General features: G+C 39.5%; 2 protein-coding genes across 4 annotated transcripts in view; one reads left to right on the forward strand and one right to left on the reverse strand.

Moving 5' to 3' along the window:
• Positions 1–20,025, reverse strand: part of LOC121891820 (ras-related protein Ral-B-like) — a 187,597-nt gene that overhangs the window by 145,660 nt on the left and 21,912 nt on the right. The window contains exon 1 of one of the 2 annotated variants that reach the window (XM_042404428.1): positions 678–696. The exons of the other annotated variant lie outside the window; for it this stretch is intronic. The gene's annotated coding sequence lies outside the window, so the exon portion shown is untranslated. Of the gene's footprint in view, positions 1–677; positions 697–20,025 lie in introns of those variants that run through there. 2 annotated transcript variants of the gene reach the window in all.
• LOC121891816 (zinc finger protein GLI2-like) overlaps positions 6,704–20,025 on the forward strand; it is an 83,811-nt gene continuing 70,489 nt past the window's right edge. Inside the window, exon 1 of one of the 2 annotated variants that reach the window (XM_042404419.1) lies at positions 6,704–6,815. In XM_042404419.1, the coding sequence (XP_042260353.1) occupies positions 6,716–6,815 (100 nt within the window). In that variant the 5' untranslated portion in view covers positions 6,704–6,715. The remainder of the gene's footprint in view (positions 6,816–20,025) is intronic. The other variant, XM_042404420.1, reaches the window with a different exon arrangement.

Raw genomic sequence — 20,025 nt, forward strand, 5'->3', positions numbered from 1 at the left:
TGACTCGAGTGAAGAGAAAGGATGAAGCAGCAGAACAAACAGTCATTGATTTCAGCACAATGACTCTGCAGAAGGGGGGGAGGGTCACTCTGAAGTTGTGGTTCCTTTAAATAACCTTATTGTAAGGATCTCTTTGTTAGCCATTATACTCAAATGAATCATTGTGTTCCCTTTCAAAAGGAGCCTACAGTCAACAGTGGGAGGTGACGGTTAATTACACCACTAACTGAGCTATTGACTTGCTAACCTGGTTGTTAGCTACTCCTACGAGTAGATTCACTGATTTTTAGGTTGCCTCTCTACTGTGTCACCATGTCTGTGGCCTCAGCTTGATTTAGGAGCAATGTTTTTTTGTATGTTAACATTTTAACCTCAAGCTAATGCTACACAACAAGATATAAAGTTGCTAGTTGGTAGATAATATTACTTCTACCAGTGCTAAACTAGAAAGAAGTAGCTAGTTTATACTCTAAATATAAACTTCAGAGTAGAAAACATGCACCAATTACTATTATTTGGGAATATATTACTTAAATGTATACTTACATTAAATTTCCATGCTACTAGATGAGAACTTAACTTGCTAACCGCTGTTAACCGCCTGCTAATTCAGCCACTAACAGTATTTATGCTGCTAAAAGGTAGCACACTCACAACAAAAACAAAAAAACACTCACCAGTTAACATTTTCAGGAACATTTACTGTGTTTGAAGCTTTTATGACGCTGCATACTTGATGCCACAATACAAAAAGTTACTGTAACATGTTAACTTGTGATATTAAAAGGTAGCAAACTAGCTTAAAAAAACAAAACACTCACTCAAACATCCAATATTTTTGGGAATATGTAGAAACATTTGATTAGACTATAGAATAGAATATTAATATACAGATATTTATAGATATTATTGCACATTTCCTCAATATATAGAAATACTATTCCAGTTGTCAGTGCTGTGGTGTGGAGTGTTATGACGGTGTTGGGAGGGTGGTGGTGGAGTTCAGTTCAGTGATGGCTCTGGGGTAAAAGCTGTTTTTGAGCCTGGAAATGCGGGTCTATAAGGCTCTGTAGTGTCTTCCAGATGACAGCAGAGAGAGGAGATGATGATAGGGGTGCATCCTTCAGAAGGCTGCTGATCTGAAGGTGTCTCCCAGTGAGGGCAGGGGGAGTCCAGTTATTTTCTGGGCTGTGTTTATGATTCTCTGGAGAGCTCTCCTGTCTGCTGCTGAACAGTTGGCATACCAAACTGTAATATAGCATGTCAGTGGCCTCTCTGTAGAGCAGTGGTAGAAGGACATGAGCAGCTTCACAGACAGGTTGGTTTCCCTAAATGTCATGAGAAAGTAAAGCTGCTGTTGAGCCTTTTTGACCAGGACTTGATTGTCTATGTGAGGTCTTCTGTGATGTGGGTTCCTCTCCACTTCTTCTCCTTTGATGTTTAGAGGAAAGAGGTCCTCACAGTGTCTCCTAAAGTCTATGATGACTTCTCTGGGTTTTTTTTGTTAAGTGGTTGTTTTCTGTACTCTCTGTAGTCTTGTCCCCATTTGAGACCAGTCCCATTGCTGTTTTGTCATGCAAATTTGATGATTGTGTTTGAGGGGTGTGTGGGCAAGAAGCTAACTCCTCAACTCCTCACTACAGAAAAAGACTCACTAATTATCATTTTAGGGACTATATTAGAAAAATGACCAGTAGGTTGTAACTTCATTGTTGTTAAGCTTTTCTAGGACTGCAGTACTAATACTAATTTTGATGCCACCAGATGAAGAATTACTTGCTAGCTCGTGTTCTGCTATTCTAACCTGTAGTATTTGTTCTTTTAAAAGTAGCAAACTTGCTTTAAAAAGACACAAAACACTCACCCAGTCAACCAGTATTTGTGTTATTAAAAAGGTACAAAAAGTAGAAAATAATTGAAAATACTGTTGTTAAAAGGTTCTATGCTAATCAGCTCTGAGCTACTAAATGAAAAGCTAGCTTAACGCCCACTAATTGACATTTTCAGGACAATATCAAAAAGCTGACCAGTATGTTTTACTGTACTGTAAAGACATTTTACACACTAATCTTCATGCTGCAAGATGAGAAGTTAACTTGCTAACCTTTTTGCTAAGTTAACCAGTAGCAGGCTATTTGTGCAATTACAAAGCAACAAAAAATAGAAAATACTGTCGTTCAAAGCTTTTCTGAGGTTATGCTAGTTAGCTCTAAGCCACTAGATGACAAGCTAATTTGCTAACTCCTTGTTTGCTAATTCAAAAAGTAGTGTTAAAGTAGTAAAAAACAAAACACTCACCAATTAATGTTTTTTGGAATTACTGTATATATGTAATATAAGGTTAATATAACTACAGTATTTTAGGCTGCAGTGCTATCTTCAGTCTTTATGCCAAAAGATAAGAAGCTAACATGCTAACTCCCTGTTTAGTTGGAACTACTAAAGAAATAGCTGTGCTTTTTTTATTAAATTATGGAGAATAACAGTAAAACAAATACAAATAAAGAGAAGATACCTCCAAGTGACAAAAAGAACTAACCAAACAAAAAAAAGCCCTTTTTTAAATTGATTGACCCGATATTTTAAAAAGTAGCACACCTGCTTCACAAAACACTCAGCAGTTAACATGTTGAGGAGTATTTAAAACATCTGTTAAACTGTAGTTTAAGTCTTCTGTGAGGCTGCAGAGCTAACACCTATCTCAAAGCTGCTAAATGTGTGAACAGCAAATGTTAAACCTGACTAATAATGATTTGCGAGGACAGATCAGAGGACTGCAAGCATGAAAGACTGCCATTATGTGCCTCATATATCACCTCAACTAAAGAGGCTTTTGTGTGTGTGTGTGTGTGTGTGTGTGTGGTGAGGGTCTTCCCATGAGGCTTCACTCCCGGCCTCTCACACCTGTTACACTGATTCATCAGAAGCAATAAAGACACCAGGCAGAGCTGTCAATCAGGAGCGCAGCTTTGTTAAAGAGGCTGTAAACTAGGTTTGGTCATTACAAACTCAATGAACTGTTGGTTCATCGAAGTGTGTGACTTACAGCCGCCGGGTGGTTACTGGAGCCGTCCCGTAACCAGAAGGTCACAGTTCTGGTTCCTGAAACAACCGTTGAGTCTGTTAACAGCTGTTCTGGTCAAAGTGTCCAAAGACAGGCGGCTAGTTTCACCTGAAAATGTCAAAATATAAACTCTGAGCTCATGTTTGTGCTACTGAAAGACACTGAACTAACTAAACTCATTCAGACATGCACCTTCATATGTAAATGTGACGTCAGGAGAGCTGCAACAATTAGTCGATCGACTTAAACATAAACAAATGCCAACTATTTTAATAAGTGACTAATCATTTTGAGTCTATTTTCAAGAAAAAATGCCAACAAGCTTCTTAAACGTCAGTATTTTCTGGTTTTCTTACTCTTGTATGACAGTAAACTAAATATCTTTGGGTTGTTGACTATTTGTCAGGACTAAACAAGACATTTTAGGCCACATCTTTGGTTTTGGGAAACAGTGATTGATATTTTTCACCATTTTCTGACATATTCCAGAGCAAACAACTAATCAATTAATCGAGAAAATAATTGATAGATTACTCAATAATTTAAAAAAAATCATTAAGTCTGTTTTACATGTTGGTTTAAAGTCTGCATAAGTCCCCAAATCACTTTTACACAGTGGTGAAAGAAATATTAAATGTTTAAGTAAAAAATATTCCATTGCAAGTAAAAGTGAAGTTTTATCAGCAAAATGTACCTTAAGAATTAAAAGTGAAAGCACTCATTATACAGAACGGCTGCTTTCAGAGTGTATTATTATTATTTACTGCATATTATATTATTGTTTTATTATTACTTAATTACTTAATTGCTACTTCTTAAAGTGTAAGCAGCATCTATTAATCTGCCTTTACTTAAAAACAACAGTTTAATGAACCATGAAACACTGTGAATTAGCCAAATTTAAGATGTCATGGAGATTTTTTAAATGTTAAATGATATTGTGGAATAGTGAGAGATGTTTCTAATATTTAATCTACCCAAAATAATAGAAATAAACAGTTCAAACTGCAGCCTAAAACAGTTAATCTGTGTTAGTTTTAGCTGGCTGTACCTAATAAACTGCCATTTGACAGTATTTTTCTCTTGTATTGTTTGTGCTCTTATGAGAATATATAATCTTACTGCCTTCATGTGTTTTTGTATCTGTAAAGTGAGGTTGCTACTAAATTGTTTAATCTATAAACAGGCAGAAAACAGTGAATAATCCCAATCACCATTTCCCAGATCCCAAAATAACAGCCTCAGATTCCTTGTTCTGTCCGACCAGAACACCAAAACCAAAAACAGCAAATACTCACATTTAACAGATTGTAACCAGAGAATGTTTGTTTGGCATTTTGTCTTTTACAGTAATCACTAATCAATTAATAAATGGTTTCTGCACTAGTTGAGTATTTGGTCAACACTTTAAGATGACTGATTTGTAGGTTTAAGCAAATTCTCACATTTGTGAAGCTAAAACTATCAACATTTATGCAATTGTTGCTTTATAAGAGGTTTAAACAAGACTGTAAACTTGCTCTTGAATAAAGGTTATTATCAGTATTGTAATGATTAAATATGTGGCATTGAGCCTTTATAAAGTGTTCAGGTTTCTAAATGTTCTATGTTACATGATGGAGGCTGAATAAAGAGTCTCTTCATTTCCATCTCAGCTTTGAAGATAAAGTGGTATTGTTCTAAATATTCAAGCCACAAACCCCGTCCTGAATAGTGCTGGCGGAAAGGTCAATAGTCAAATAAACTTTGATGACATGTGAGCTAAGTCCCCCGCCTCCTCACCCCCCGTCCCCCCCCCCCCACCTCGTCCCCTTTAACCCCCAAAGCCCCCGCGTCGACCCCCACGTCCCCGCTGCCAGAAAGCAAATTGAGTCATGAATCGCAGGGGAAGACAGAAAGCCTCCCGCATGGCGAGCTGCTGTCTTTCCACGACAAAATCCTCTTGACATGTTTGCCCGGCGCTCGAGGATAATCTCACAGGTTCAACAAACATAAACAAGTGGCAGAGTCACCGCGTGGAGACTCACGATGCTGCTCTTACTAGGAGAAAACTGGATTCCTCCAGCTAGACTCCTCCTGGAGAACGCTGATTCGTTTTCCATGAATGTCAAAGACAAACTTGACTTCTGACAGGGAAAGTGTCTGTGTGACAGCAGAGCATCAGGATGAGAGGAAAAATCAATAAATACAAGTCAGATGTTTCCTGCTATTTAAGTTCATTTCATCCAGAGTCGGACTAAAAGTAAAACTAACATAAAGTAACCTCTACAAGTAGAAATAACTCGATTATTTTCATAAATGGGTAACATGCAGATGATTTTCTCTATCAGTCAATTAGTTGTTTGGTCTTTAAAATATCATAAAACTAGTGGAAAAATGTCTGTTTTCATTTCCTAAAGGGTAAGTTGAGGTTTTCAAAAACCTAAAACCTAAAAATGATTGATTTACTATCCAGTAAGACAAAGAAAAACAGCGAAGCAGCACCATTGAGAAGCTGAGATTAAAGGATGTTTGGTGTTTTATGCTTTAAAAATGATTTAAGCAATCAATCAATGATAGAAAAAGTTGCAGATTCACTCAAAAATTTTAAATATTTGCTGTGGCTGCAGACTCAGCAACATTTTCTTACTACAAGTCATCAGGATTGTGAACTCTGATCCTGACTCGACCTCATATGGAAACACACACATTACTCTCAACACTCCCTCCAGTTCACACTAAATGTTCACATTCATCACATTTGGTGTTTATTTTTATTCCTCCCTTTGCAGCCTGTTCATCTAAACTTAATATCGTTTTATTTGAACCATTTAAACTTCTGTTTATGTTTTCTCCTTTCAGTAAGAAAAGCATCTTGTATCATTAACAGTTGAAATAATAAGACGTGATGAAGGTCGGAGAGAAACTTGATAACTGACCTGCTGCATGTAGATTATACAGTAATCAGATTACTTCAGTGCAGGTAAACAGTCTGATTTCCTGTGTAACCTGGTTTCTTGTGTTCATGTACTGATTGTTTTGACCTTTTGACCTTTTGGTTACAAGAAATTCTCCAAATGAAGCTTTTAGCTGTTGATGCAAAACACTTTTTTTTCTGGAAAGAATTAAATGACTTTATTCTAGCCTATTAGCTTTTTTGTAGTTTTTATTTATATTTTTAAAAGAAATCTTAATTCAAGGTCCACTCAGTAGCTTCTTCTGGTACTTTCAGCTGTATCTTTTCAGTTGTCCTTCCTCATATATGACTTATATATATGTCATACATGATACAACAATATATATGTATATATGTATACAAGCTCCTGTTATCATATGACTTAACTTTGGTAAACTTCATCCTCTTCAAGAATAAACCTTCGCTCTTAGGTGACAAGTATTTATAACAATGAACATCTTTTATCTCTAATAAATGTAAAATAAAATGAAGCAAAGGCTCAAATGTTCTAAATATTCTGAAACTTTACTCAGAGAAGGTAAAAGGTGTGTTTTGTTGTCAGCGCTCTCGTCTCATTCAGATCATGAACGCTCCAGCAGCATCATCTCAGTCCTCTCAGTGCTTCCACAGTGAGTCCTGATCATCTCATCCCCAAATGAACACTTCCTCTCCTAACAGCTGTTTTCTTTGACTTTCAGATATCTTGGACGTCGGACATGGAGACTTCCTTGTCGAGATCCGGCGAGAAAAAAGACAAAATGGACGGTAACGGTTTCGGAGACCTCCCGAAGAAACCCTCGCCCTCAGAGACGAGAGGTAGGGCGCTTTTATTTTTAAAAAAAACCTCCCGATGCAGCGACTGGATCGGATGTTCCTGTCCAATAGTCAGTCGGGCCTTCGTGATGCTGTGTGTGTGAGGATGAGCTGAGGTCTCGCAGGTCGCTCAGGCAAAAAGGGGGCAAAAGGGGGAGCGAACACGACCGATGAAATATACATTTCAAAGATAAAGTGCCATCACGGGAGCCGATGCTCGTGGCTCTCCTCGGGCCTGATAAGGTACAGCAGCAGTCAGAGGTGACTTACAGTAGACGTCTGATAGGAATTCTAAATAGACTCGGGCCTTAAAAGAGCATCATTAATGCAGATCGTCCCGGTATCAAGGCCTGCTAGTGTGTACAGTCGAGGAGTGTGGCATCATTTGAGCCTGTAAATGCTGATGAATAGATAACATGACAAGAGAAGAAGAAGAAGAAGAAGAAGAAGAAGAAGAAGAGGGGGGGGGTCGGGGCAGGTGAGTGTTTGTGTTGTTGAACTAAATGAAAAGTAGCACCGATCGGCTCTCGCGGGGGGGGGGAGGCGCAGGCAGGCAGAGAGAGAGAGAGAGGATACATGTTTTAAAGATGTCAGTGAACGTGTGATGAAAGCTCGGCATAATGAGGCTGAAAGACCTTGTTCTTACCTCCAGAGTATAAAGGCGATGAATTACAAAAAAAAAAAAAAAAAAAAAGGACTGGGGTTGGTAGAGCCGAGAGGACGACATGGAGCTTCAGAGGCTGACAAAGATGCAGGCTGATGGGCCGCCTTTTGAAATGGAAATTAAACGTGTGATTTTGTGACATTATTACTCATTAATGAAGGACTTGGTGGCCTGCCATTTATAAAGAAACACTTATTAATTGGTAAAGAAGGAACAAAGCTGGAAATGGAGCCCAAAGGTAGGCACCCAGCCAGAAAACAAGTTAAAGGATTGTTCTGGTTTATTATTACTATGCCCGTCATTTCTAATGATTACTGCCAGTGTGTGTCTGTCTGGTTCTTCAACAGTTAAGATAAAGAATCTATGCATATATTGTCTTTATTTGTCAGCTGTTAACTGGAAAACTTTCCGCTTAAGAAGAATAGAAAGAACGATTCCAGGTGTAAATAATAGATGTCTGAGGTCATTAATGGTCCTTATTAGATATTCTATGGTGGATATATATATATATATTAACAAATTAAAGGATACAAAACATTAGAGCTGCAATGATTAGTCGATTCATCGCTTGATATTTTGATCATTTTATAATAGCCTCGTTCCAGCCTGTCAATAGTGATGATTTGCTGCTGTTTTTAGTCTTATGTGATGGTTAAATCAACATTTTTGAGTTTTGGACATTACTTTGAGCTTTAGTAAAGGTGTGACTGACATGTTTGGTTGTTTTCTGAAATTTTTGTGAACAATTATTCAATTAATAGAGAAAATATGTGTCAGAATAATCGATTATTTCTCATATTTCTGTTTTTTTTTTTATGAAGGTCAGACCAGTAATACATCCAGAATATTAAAAGGATAGACACATTTATATTGTTTCACAGTTCATACTGTATCTTCATATCAGCAGTCACTTTGATTATTGATAGAAATGATCAAAACTATGAAAATTAGAGCCGAGTTGTGATAAATCAGAGTTCACAGGTTTGTGAAATATGTAGAGGTTTCTGGTGGAGGAGTGATTCGACTTGAAAGCTTGATGTTCCAGGCGTTTTGGGATATATATCCACTACTACTATGCAACACATGCTGTAGATTCTCCTTGACATTCCTGTTGCTTCTCAGCTTGAGCAAAAAAAAAAATCCAGGAGGAATATTTCCCCCTTGTGCTTTCAAAAAAAAACCCATCTACAGTTGAAAATTAGAGAATAAGACAAGATTAGAGAATTTAATCATGAAGGAAGAAGCTGTAGTTCGGTCTGTCGAAGCACTGACCCACATTTTAACTACACGTATGTCCCGTGAAGTAAAGGTGAGGACGACACGAGAGGCAGAGAGGATGCATGTTTTAAAGATGTCAGTGAACATGTGATGAAAGCTCGGTATAATGAGGTTAAAAGACCTTGTTCTTACCTCCAGAGTATAAAAGCAATGAATTACTGAAAGTAAAAAAAGAACGGGGTTGTGGTGTGGTGGAGCGGCGGACGACGTGGCGTTTGAGCGACTTGACATGAACGCAGAGTGACGGGTTACTTTTGAAATGGAAATTCCAGCCAGTGATTTAGTGACATTTCTTCTCTTTAATGAAGAACTTGGTGGCCTGCCATGATGAAGAAATCGAACATTAATTGTTGATAAGAGAATATCAATGTAGGACAGTTTTTTTTTTACATGTGGAGCTGGCGTCTGTGCTGCTCTATATCTTGACACGATCTCGTCTTCAATATTTGAACAAAGCTGCGAGCGAACTCTTTGCCTCCGTTAGATTATAAGCACATTTCCCAGGGTGCTTTAGGAGTCCAGCGTGTCCCATCAGCTCTCTCTGCACAGATAATGTCTGTTTTCATCCAGTCTGCTATGTAAGAAAAGGTTTGTTATGGCTTTATCCAGACATGGAAAGAGCTGCACCAGAATCACTCGTTTCCTAGGCAGCAAAGTCGACTACTGTGTGTTTTATGCTAACGTTGGTTCAACTGACACCTGACAGGTGTTACTAATAGATGTACTGGCTCTCAACGAAAGGCGGATAGGTCTGGATTTAAGCATTAAAACAGGCCAAAAAGTCATGTGAAGGTCATTTAGAAATGGACGAAAAAGCTTGAAAACAGCTTTACCAGCCGGTCAGACTGGGAACAGTGAGCGAGGGTGTGTTCATCCACTAAGTCCAGTTTGAGTCATGGATCTGTGAGTTTTAAGGCTTATCAGACGCCAAAACTCTGCACAGCGGTTTATAATACTATGAGACAGGATTTTACAACTGGTTCAGGTTCACAGCCTTGATGTCTTCGAGCGAGACACTGAAACCAGATCTACCTACGAGACAGTTCAGAGCTTCAAACATAAAAATGTAAAGTAGTAACGTACTGTAAGAAGAGACAACTAGACTTATTGTAACAAGAACGCTCCCCAACTGATCTGTAGTCAGATATTTATGCTCACATTGTAACTGTGAGGGCCTGAGATGAAAACGTTCTTGTAAATTTAGGGATGGATAACTTTTATTTTGGTAATTAGAGGAAGCAGAATGTGATCTACAACATAGTATAGGCGCCACTGTAGAGAGACTGAGGATAAAGTTGACATATTTTAAGAAAAAAGTTGCAACATTTAGAAAATAAACATGTAATTTTACAAAAATAGACTTTTTTTAATCAAAATATTTCTCTCTTATTCTGAAAATCTCAAGATTTGTTCCCCTAACAGGATATGAGAAGTTAGTTTGGAGTGAGAGATGATTTATTCTGACTATATCTGCCTGTGAAGTTGATTAAAAAGAATATTTTTGTTGCCTGAGAGTGAAAAAAGGAGCTCCATATTTCATGTTGAGTCTTTAATAAGACTATTTACATGACTCTTGTGTCTTTGACCCTAAACGTAACCTCACTTGAACTCCAACACAACCGTCCGATGTATATTTATATTTCAATATCAGCTGCTGAGTTTTTAATCTTCTCTTGCTTAAAATAAAAAAAACTCCCTCCATAACTCTTCCCCCCCCACCCGCTATCAGCCTGCGTATTTTAATCTTAACTAAACAAGAAGCTGCGATCCACAGCCGCCACTCGCTCCCGTCTCCACCAATCAGATACCGTGCGAAGCATAAGTGCTAAAAACCGGAGCCGTCTTGCCGCCGTGTCGAGACAGAGCAATTACTTATCGCGGTAATATGCATTATTATTCCTGTTGCCAGCTCCTGATAAGTGAATATGCAGCGTGAGACAGGGAGGCAGATGAGACAAGGTCCTTGAACCTGAGAGCTTATTCCCGAACGAGCCGGGCCGAAGGAAAACTAGACGATTCTAATATACTGCTGCTGTTCGCCGCCGCTTTTATTGTCAGCGTATGGTTTACTGTTGGCTGCAGAATTCCTGTCACCTAAGTCATGCCCACCTCTGAGCCTCGACGCCGGCTGTATAACAGCCCGCCCTGTTTTATATTCCCGTCCCGCGTTATTTATTTAGAACAATTTCCTCTCTATCAAAGGACATGGCTAATGCCGAGTTTTAATATGTTATTTACACATAAAAAACAAGCTATTTACAGCGGTGCATGTGTGCAGAAGGGAGGAGGAAAATGAATGGGCCCCCGCGCCCCTCTCCGATCTGTTATATCACAGTTTAACAATCTGGATTGCTAATAGAACCATTTATCATGGAGCGGTCATTTATTTTATGTGAGGCGGGGGCCCAGGTCTCGTTCCCAGAGGCCTATGGAAATGGGGTTCGCATGTAATGAAGCTCAAGTGAGAGTCACTTTGTTTAAAAAGTGGATACGCCACGCTCCCGAGTCAATTAGAATGGACCCAGGTGCTCCAGACGCTCCTATCTGCTCCTTTTTGATGATGAAACCACCTCCTCCTCCCCCTCGTCTTCACCCTGGGACCAGCTCCGACCCCCCTACTTGATTTTTTTTTTTTGGAGAGTGAAGGAAACAGACATTTAAAAAAAAAAAACCCAAAAAAACTCTGGCACGGTGACTCCTGGACTCACGTTTGTTTGGTGTCGTTTACCAGGAATCGACCCCGGCAGCACCAGCTTTTGGGCTGAACTCCCCTCTCTCTCTCCGTCTCTGGCCGAGCCGGGGGCTCTGCTGCCCAGTTAATGGATTCAAATGAGCGCCTGTATTTCCTCTGACAGCGTGCATCTGTCTGCTTATACAAGGCCGGGGCCAGAGCGCACAGATTTATGCCATCTCAGGGACCTTTATGATTTCAAACCCATTCGTAATAACCGAAGGTATTTAGAGGGAGAAGATTGGTGAGAAATGCGGCGAAATGACAAAGAATCCACAAAGCCTTTATTGATGTATGTGACAATTTCTAGACTGGGGCCTTGGAGAATTAAAGTCAGCCTGTATTAGGGGTAAAAATCTCCTTCTGTTTATATACATATAAGTTCAGAGACATTTCATGAAGGCTTGGTTGAAATCTGATTTCCATTTGATTGGTTAAATTTAGAGTTATTGCCTTTTCAAAAAACCCATCCTTTTTTTTTTTCCAGGCAGTTTCAGAACAAATCCAGGAAATACATCACTGCTAAACTTGATCCTGATTGGCTGCCTGCGCTATTTGATTCTCTGAAGTCCGTCCAATCAGGCTTGTTTGAAGAATTTGAACTGGAAATGCTCCATTTGGATCAGAGGAAGCCAGTCAGAGCCCAGTATTGACTGAATTTCCACATCTGAACAAAGAACAACCAGATAAAACACTAGAAGATGAAGTTCATTCTTCACCTTGGAAACAGCACAAGGTCCATTTAGTAGCTGTTCTGGAGCTTTCGATCGAACTGCCGCAAGGTCAAGAATTAACTTTGAAGCTCCAACGTGGACGAGAAGAAATAGAAATTTTAACATCTTCAATTCAAGGACAAGTGGGTAAACTTCATAGAGGATCATGTGATATGATCGAAAGCTCCAGAACATAGCTATATTTTAATATTATAAAGTTTATTCTCATCCTGAGCCGGAGAGACAGAATTATGAGAAACCCTCGTGACCTTTAAATCTGAGTCTGATGCAGATTTCTCTCAGTGAATATTGAAGAGGAAGACGTGTTTTTTTGTAGATTTGAGCCGGAGCTCGTCGTAGGTTTTTCTCTCCTCTCCGTCTGTGTCTGTAAACTAGGCCAGAGGAAACTACTGGGTGCCGCTAATGATTTGATTAACTGGCTTTGGTGGCTCATGACATACATCTTGCTGAGAGTGAGTTTGTCATTCGAGAGGGAGATTGATGTGCCGCGCCGACTCCCTCCCTCCGTCCCTCCCCTGCAGCCTCCCAGGTCTTTCTGCTGAGTCGGGTCGGTCTGCGGGGAGGGACCCTAAGTACTTAGCACCTCCTAGGCTGCCCCCGGGGCAGACTGGGTGGGGGGGACGGAGGGGGCGGCAGACCTAAACAGGCTTAGTGTTCCCCAGTATATCTCTCATGTCGGGCAAAAAACACACATTTAATAACATATTTCCGGAAAGAAGAAAAGAAGCTTAAGCTTTCTTTGAAACACACCGGCAGCAGAGCTGCAATAAATAGACGATTAATCAGTTTGTTGATTGATAGAAAATTAATCTGCACCAATTTTGATAATTGATTAATGATGTTTCATCTCTTAATAAACCAAAAATACCAAACGTTCACTGGTTCCAGCGTCTTAGCTGCAGAGATTTGCTGCTTTTCTCTGCTTTATATCATTTTAATTGATTATCTTTGCATTTTGGACTGTTGGTCAGACAAAATAATCTAATTGATCTATTGACTAAAACAATAATCAACATATATAGATACATGTTATATAAAGATATATAATACAGATGTAACAGCCCCAAGTAAAAATACACTGAGCATAATCTTTCTTTGTATACATTTGCCATATTGTGATATGTATTTATATCTAAAATACCTTTATTAATATCATTATATTTATTATATTAATATCATGGTTGTAGTTACAGACACAGAGGTTATATCCTCTGTTTTGTTTCTGGAAATTTGATGATTTTAGGCTGAATCTGATGTTTGTTTTAGACTAAATAAATGTGATTCTGGCTGTTTTTCGTCAAAAGGTATGAAAGTAAGTTAAAATATAAAGAAGAGGTTCAGTGTTTCTTCAGCAGAATTATATCCTGGGAGTGTGGAGAGGGCTTTGAAATAGTATTTAGGAAGAAAACAGTTTACATGAATGAAGAAAATTAAAATTTCACCTGCTTTTTCTTGTGGCTTCGTGAAGTTGGACTCATAAAATCTCGGCTACGGGCCTGATGATCCATGCAAATTTGAGATAAAAAAAAAAACGCCAGAATTGCATTTTTTGTAATCAAATATGTCTGGCTGTGAGACAAAGTGTCCCTCTTGATAATCCAAGTCCTGCTGATTAGTATAAGAACATTTTTCTGATGTTTAGACTTACTCAAGTGGTCCTGAGTATTTCCTGCAGCGTCTGGTAACATTTTCCAGAAATACAGAGATTCAACTGCTCGGCATTCTTTAAGGGGCTAAAAACAAATAACGACATCTGCCTGAGGTCTTATAAAGCCTGTGAGTCAAACTGGGGGCTGAGGGCTTGGTGACCAGTCTTCCCATTAGAAACAATGGGATTAGTTTGATTGTGATGAATCCTGAGCTCAGGACAAAAGCCCCTCAGTTAGATGAATGGAGACGGGGGCCTGGCTGTGTAAATAGTGTTTTAAGAGAGGTGGGTTAGCGATAAGGACGGATTTCTTTATCGGGGCCGGTAAAGTGGGGGCCCGGTGGACAGTGAGTAATTGATGGTGGCTGGATGCGCAGGCCCCCACCGCAAGCTAGCGAGCTGCACAGGGAGCACTCAGGGGGTCAGGCCCGCTGGCAGAGAAAAATGCGACCGAAAAAAGGCTCAGCGTCCACCTCCTACTCCAAAAGGACGGCCACTAATCTTCCTGAGAAGAAGAAGAAGAAGAAGAAGAAGAAGAAGAAGAAGAAGATGAGGGGGCGGCGGCGGCTCTTTTCTCTTTTTCCTGCCTCTGTGCTGTTTAAATGAGGCCCTGCCCGGGGAGGCCTCCGAGAGGCAGAAAAATAGCCCCCTGACATTAATACTGGCTTTCTTACTCACAAACTACTTTTTACACACAAACTACTACTGTTTCTCTGTCAGCCAGGAGGGCGAGGCTGCACTGTGCTGCTGAAAACAACTAGATTTCATGAGATATTTAGCAGACGAGTCGATACAGAGCACTGATATTTAGATTATTAACTGTATTTCATATACAGGACTTATTATCACAATGATCTCACTTAATAAAGACTCATAGACATAGACTGCACTACATTATTGACATGATTAACCCATAAGAACCCATTTCTCCTTAAAGGAAAATCATGGGGAATATAAAACAGACCAAATGGACCACAAGGAACACATTTCTGAATTTTATTTTGAAATGTAACATATATGTCATAACTTGTTTTAATATCAATTTGTTCAAGAAATGTGGTCAGAACAGGTTAAATGTAATACAGGACGTCTTGTTAAATAGGTTGAAATCTACCTTTAGTAACAAAAAAACAAGCTTTTTTAAAATTAGCTAGTTCTGTCACATTTGCTGACCAGGCACGCCGCCGCCATTTTGGAAGTGATGTCATGGGTACACAGATTCACACATTGTCACATGACTGCACCAGGATGTTCAGTTATAAAGCTGTATAAGGAATTTTACCAGAACATTGAAAGGGTTGATGACACCTGAGTCACTGTGGGTTCTTATGGGTTAAATGACACAGGCCTGCAACTAACGATTATTTTCATTATTAATTAATCTGCTCGTTATTCTCTCGATTGAGTGAAAGTGAAAGTGTCCGAACAAAAGTCCAAAAGTCAAAGATATTCAGTTTACTATCATGTTTGACAAAAAAAACAGCTGGAAATCCTCAAATTTGAGACGCTGAAATCAGAAAGTTTTTTTTTTTCAAAACGATTAATTGATATCAAAATAGTTCCAATTAATTTTCTGTCAATCTACTAATCAGTTAATTGACTAATCGTTGCAGCTTTAAAATGACAACAGAGACCACAGTACGCTAACTTCACTATGACATCACTACTCTACAGTCACTATATTATGACCATTAATAAAATATATCACACTACAGAGACCACGTTACCCTCTATGTGTTAAATTAAACTACACAGAAGGATCCTCTTCACCAGATATTTAGTTTTCTTACACTTTGTATCAGAGATGATGTCACTTTATTGATATATAAAGCCGATCAGCTCTGGAAATAATTGAAATTAGCTAAGATTTCCTCTCCTATGTGAAACAGATTTAAGGCTGAAATCAGGTTTATTTCTCTCTGCAGCCATGTGGCCCCTGTGCGTGGCCCCTCGGTGCAGTTTTCCACTAATCACAGTGAGTCTCTGGATGGCTGTTTCCACATGAGAACCCACATGTGAGCCTACTGCGTACACAGTCATCTGGGCTAGTGGGATTTCTGCGCGCACACACACATTTCTGTGGCTCTTTGTAAACATTTAGCTTGATGACTTTCCAAGATGCCCTCGTCCCGTTTTATCTGAAGTTTCACTCAGGGGGAAAGGCTGGTCTAAGGAACCTCGAGATTAGATGCACTAAGTGAAAACAGAAATGTTTTTCTTATTTTCTAGTCTATTTATAGACAGGCAGTTGATTACTGGATAAAAATCAACTCTAAAAAAAAAAAAAGGGCTTTCTGCCCTCAGTTTCTCTCTTCTTGTTGGTTGTTTTCAGGCTTGAGAACAGTCATTAAGGAAACTTGTAAAACCGTGGCATCTATTCCAGTTGAACCAAACTTACTGCAGAAGCATCCGACATATTCTGTAGTACTCAACTGGAAATATACTCACGTTGGATCCCTTCAGAAGCTCAGTGACATGCCAAATGGTGGAAATTTCTGATTTTCCAGCCCAAAGCATTTTACGAGTGCTAATGATTGTGTATGCTTTAAGTCAGTAGGAATAAAACGGCAAAATTTGACATGTTTAGTGCCTTGTCCTTCATGTTGAACCAGATTTCTTGACCAAGAAGCATCCTGAAGACATTCAGGAAGGTCACCGGCATCTCCTGTCACGTTGGTTTGATTTATATTTTCCTTTTCATATAATTGGCAGCAAAATAAAAAGACAGATGTCACTTGTTTCATTGGTCCGCTTTACCGCCGCGTTACCTTGGTGCTGCTGCCGCGGTAAGAGAGGAGGCTACACTTGATGACTGTAGACACTAGGTGGCAGCAGACTGCTTGGTTCCTGCTGACAGGATGTACAATGTAATTGTAAGAGTGGCGCTGTCCATATTTCTGCTCGTTGACTCCACCGGAAGTGAAGCAACTGCAGAAGAAACTGACTGCATTGAGCTAGCTTTCTTGTAGCTTAGCATCACACATGCTATAGTTGTGTGTGACACTTTATGTTTGTCACGTCTTAATTCAAGGCTTCCTCGTCATGTTGTTTGTTTGGAAATGCTCCTGTTTCCTCTTAAACACTATTAAAGGTTCATAAAGACCGTTTCGTGTACACATCTAGCAATTGTTTTAAGTTAAATAGCATAACGCTAACTCTGCTAGCTTTGCCGTTTTTTCTATGGGATTTGCCATTGTATTAATATGTTGTTAGCATCATGCTAAGCGGGGATTAGTGTCCTGTCTGCCGGTTCAGTTTGTGATGTTAAACACCTTTATTAAAGGTCAGAAACAGGAAACTAAATTAAAGGTTCAATATGTAAGAATCAGAAATTCCTTCTCATTAGTGACAACGGTGGCCGTTAAGTGAACTGCAGGCAGCATCCTGTTGCTTGCGTTCGTCCAGGTGCTCTCACTCCATCAGCGCGAGACTGTAGCAGGTGATGTCTTTTTCTTACACCTCTCATAATAAGATAAAAGACGTTGTGTTTTGCAAAGCAACACACGTGGATTTTCACAGAAAAAGTCTTTCACGTAGAAATCAGTTTTATTTGCGGTACAACCCGTTGACTCATTGGCAGTATGAAACGATTAATACATGTAAATTTCTTCACAGTTCTTACATATAGAGCCTTTAAGCATAATCTAGATATCAGGGCGGAGGACGTGGGCATCCTTTGCTAATGTCCTTTTTCTTCCTCAGAATTAGTTTGGTTAAACATGTAGAGTAGTTTCCTCTTAATAGGACTGACATTAAACAGGAGGAACAAGTACAGATAAAGATAAAAACAGAACAAATAAGTTCCTTAATAACTAGAATTAAGGGTGGAGAAAATGGGTGTTGTTGGTGTTTTGGTTTTCTTCACTCATCAGGCCTGAGGATCAAAGTAAGGGTTTTTAGTAAGTATCGCTGGTTGATTGAAGCTATCCCAGCGCTGAAATATGCAACCGCAAGCTTCAGGCAACGTCTGGAGACATCAATCTCTCAAAGCCATTAAGGTTTGCTTGCACTGATTCCAAAAACAACAGGCTACATTCCTGGAGATTTACAACTGTGGGGAGTGAGCAGTTGGGAGCGATATATGGATGTTTTAGAGGATTAAGCCAAAACTCCCCCACCTCTTTTTTTTTTTTTTTCTTTCCTTTTTTCTATTTGGTATCCGTCCTTTCCTGGTCTACCAGACTGCAAATTAGTTCTCCGCCCCCCCCCTGAGAGGTGGCCTCTGAGGTTTTTAGGGGCGAGTCCCAGGTTTGTCTGGGTTCAGCCTGAAGACTGAAGAGCACACAGGGACAGAATCAGTCCTGCTGCACATTTACAGAGCGAGGACCGGCCGTAGTGGCAATATTCAACAAAGAGAAAGTTTCATTTAACGACAAAATGTCCGAGCAGCGATCTGAGTCACTCGCACTTATTAAAATACATAAAACACGTTATGAGTCACTGTTTCGGCCACGAGTCATCGGATGCCAGCTGTAGAATCATCTGTGCTTTGGAAAAATATGAAAGTGAAAGATTTTTCTGTAGAACTTTAAATCCATGAACAGGAACAGCTGCATTTGCAATAAAACCTGCCAAATGATGCCAGATTTAGGTGCCATTACATCAAATATATGTAGTCATGTCTTATATATTTGTATAAAGCAGATATAGTTTCTCATTGGTTGACAGCTTTCTCCTCAAATTAGACATAGTTATAAAACATGGCGGCCGTTAAATCTGAGATTGAACGTTTGTTCTCCACCTTTGAAACAGCAGTTGACAAGACAACCTCACCTCAGGGTCCATTAATGGTGATCAAACAGGAATCAAAAGCTTCCCGACTAGTCGTATAGCTGTAACACCCAGTTTAAACAATTCTTTATTAAAAGTGGGTGTTTGAAGCTTTATGGCATCACATCATCATCCAAACTCTCCCCATACTTCGTCATATCTCAGTCAATCCTTTTCAGACTAAACTAGAGTTTAAAATGAACCTTTTTGATGGATTTGAGTTGTTTTAAACAAAGTTTCGGAGGTTTCTGCAGCAGGAACACGAGCAGTGAAAGTCACTCTGAACTTTTCCTTAAAGTTCACAGTCTGAAGGCACCGCACATCTTCCCCAAACATAATAAACACGCTGAGGAGGAGGAGGAGGAGGAGGAGGAGGATGGGGGGGTGCAGAGGAGTGGGTGAGGGTGGATGGACTGTAGCGTCTTATATAAACAGGATCGGGGGGGCGGTGGGACACGCTGACCAAGACTCTGCCCAGATTGGTACGACCATTTGTGTATATGAGCCCAGACACATCTGCACGAGTCAGAATGAAAACACTGCACATGTGGAAATGCTGCATATGTGTGTGTGTGTGTGTTAGTTTAACTTATGACCCATTAAGCAAACAGAGGGATCAGTGTACGTGTCACTGTGGAGGCCGTACTGCAGTGTGCTCACAGGTCGAGGGGATTACAGCGTGTTAACCACTAAAATAAACTAGTAGATCTTTGTTTATAGCAGAGTAACACACTTATACTGCAGATGTATAAAAATATACTGTAGGAGCTACTTTATGAATATTACATGCAGTCGGAATCAAAGGAAATGTGCAGCAGCAGTAAAACTGGAACTTGTTTCTTGTCGTAAAAAAAAATGCAGAAATAAGCACAAAGTCATTTCCTGCATTGTATGGTCTTCATCATTAAATACAGTCGTCAGTGCAGTTGTCACTACATGAGCTCAGCGTGGAGGTTTGGTCATGTGACAACAGGTGCAAAGACATCAGAGAGAGAAGTGTTGAGACAAGAAGCAGCAGAAACAGAGGAAGAAATGACTGGAAATTGTCTCTAAATGCTTTTTTATTTCAGCACCAGTGCCGTGATTCACTAGATTTAGGCTACTAAATCATCTTGTTTAAGGTTTGGGAAAGATGGTGGTTATAGTTAAATACTGAAAAAGTAAACACGTCAAGTATCGGCTTCAAGTCGCTGTTGACTTTTTCAATATTTAACTAAGACCACCGTGTTTTCTTAAGCTTAACTCAAGTGTTTTGAGCAGGACTGCAGCCAACGACTATTATCTTCTCAATTCATCATTTTGTCAATAAAATGTCACAAAACTGCCCTTCAAAGATGACGTCTTCACATGTCTGCGAGTCCAAAACACAAAGAAAATCATTCAATCAT

The sequence above is a fragment of the Thunnus maccoyii genome, chromosome 24 (genome assembly GCF_910596095.1).
Source record: "Thunnus maccoyii chromosome 24, fThuMac1.1, whole genome shotgun sequence".
NCBI classification, from domain to species: Eukaryota; Metazoa; Chordata; class Actinopteri; order Scombriformes; family Scombridae; genus Thunnus; species Thunnus maccoyii.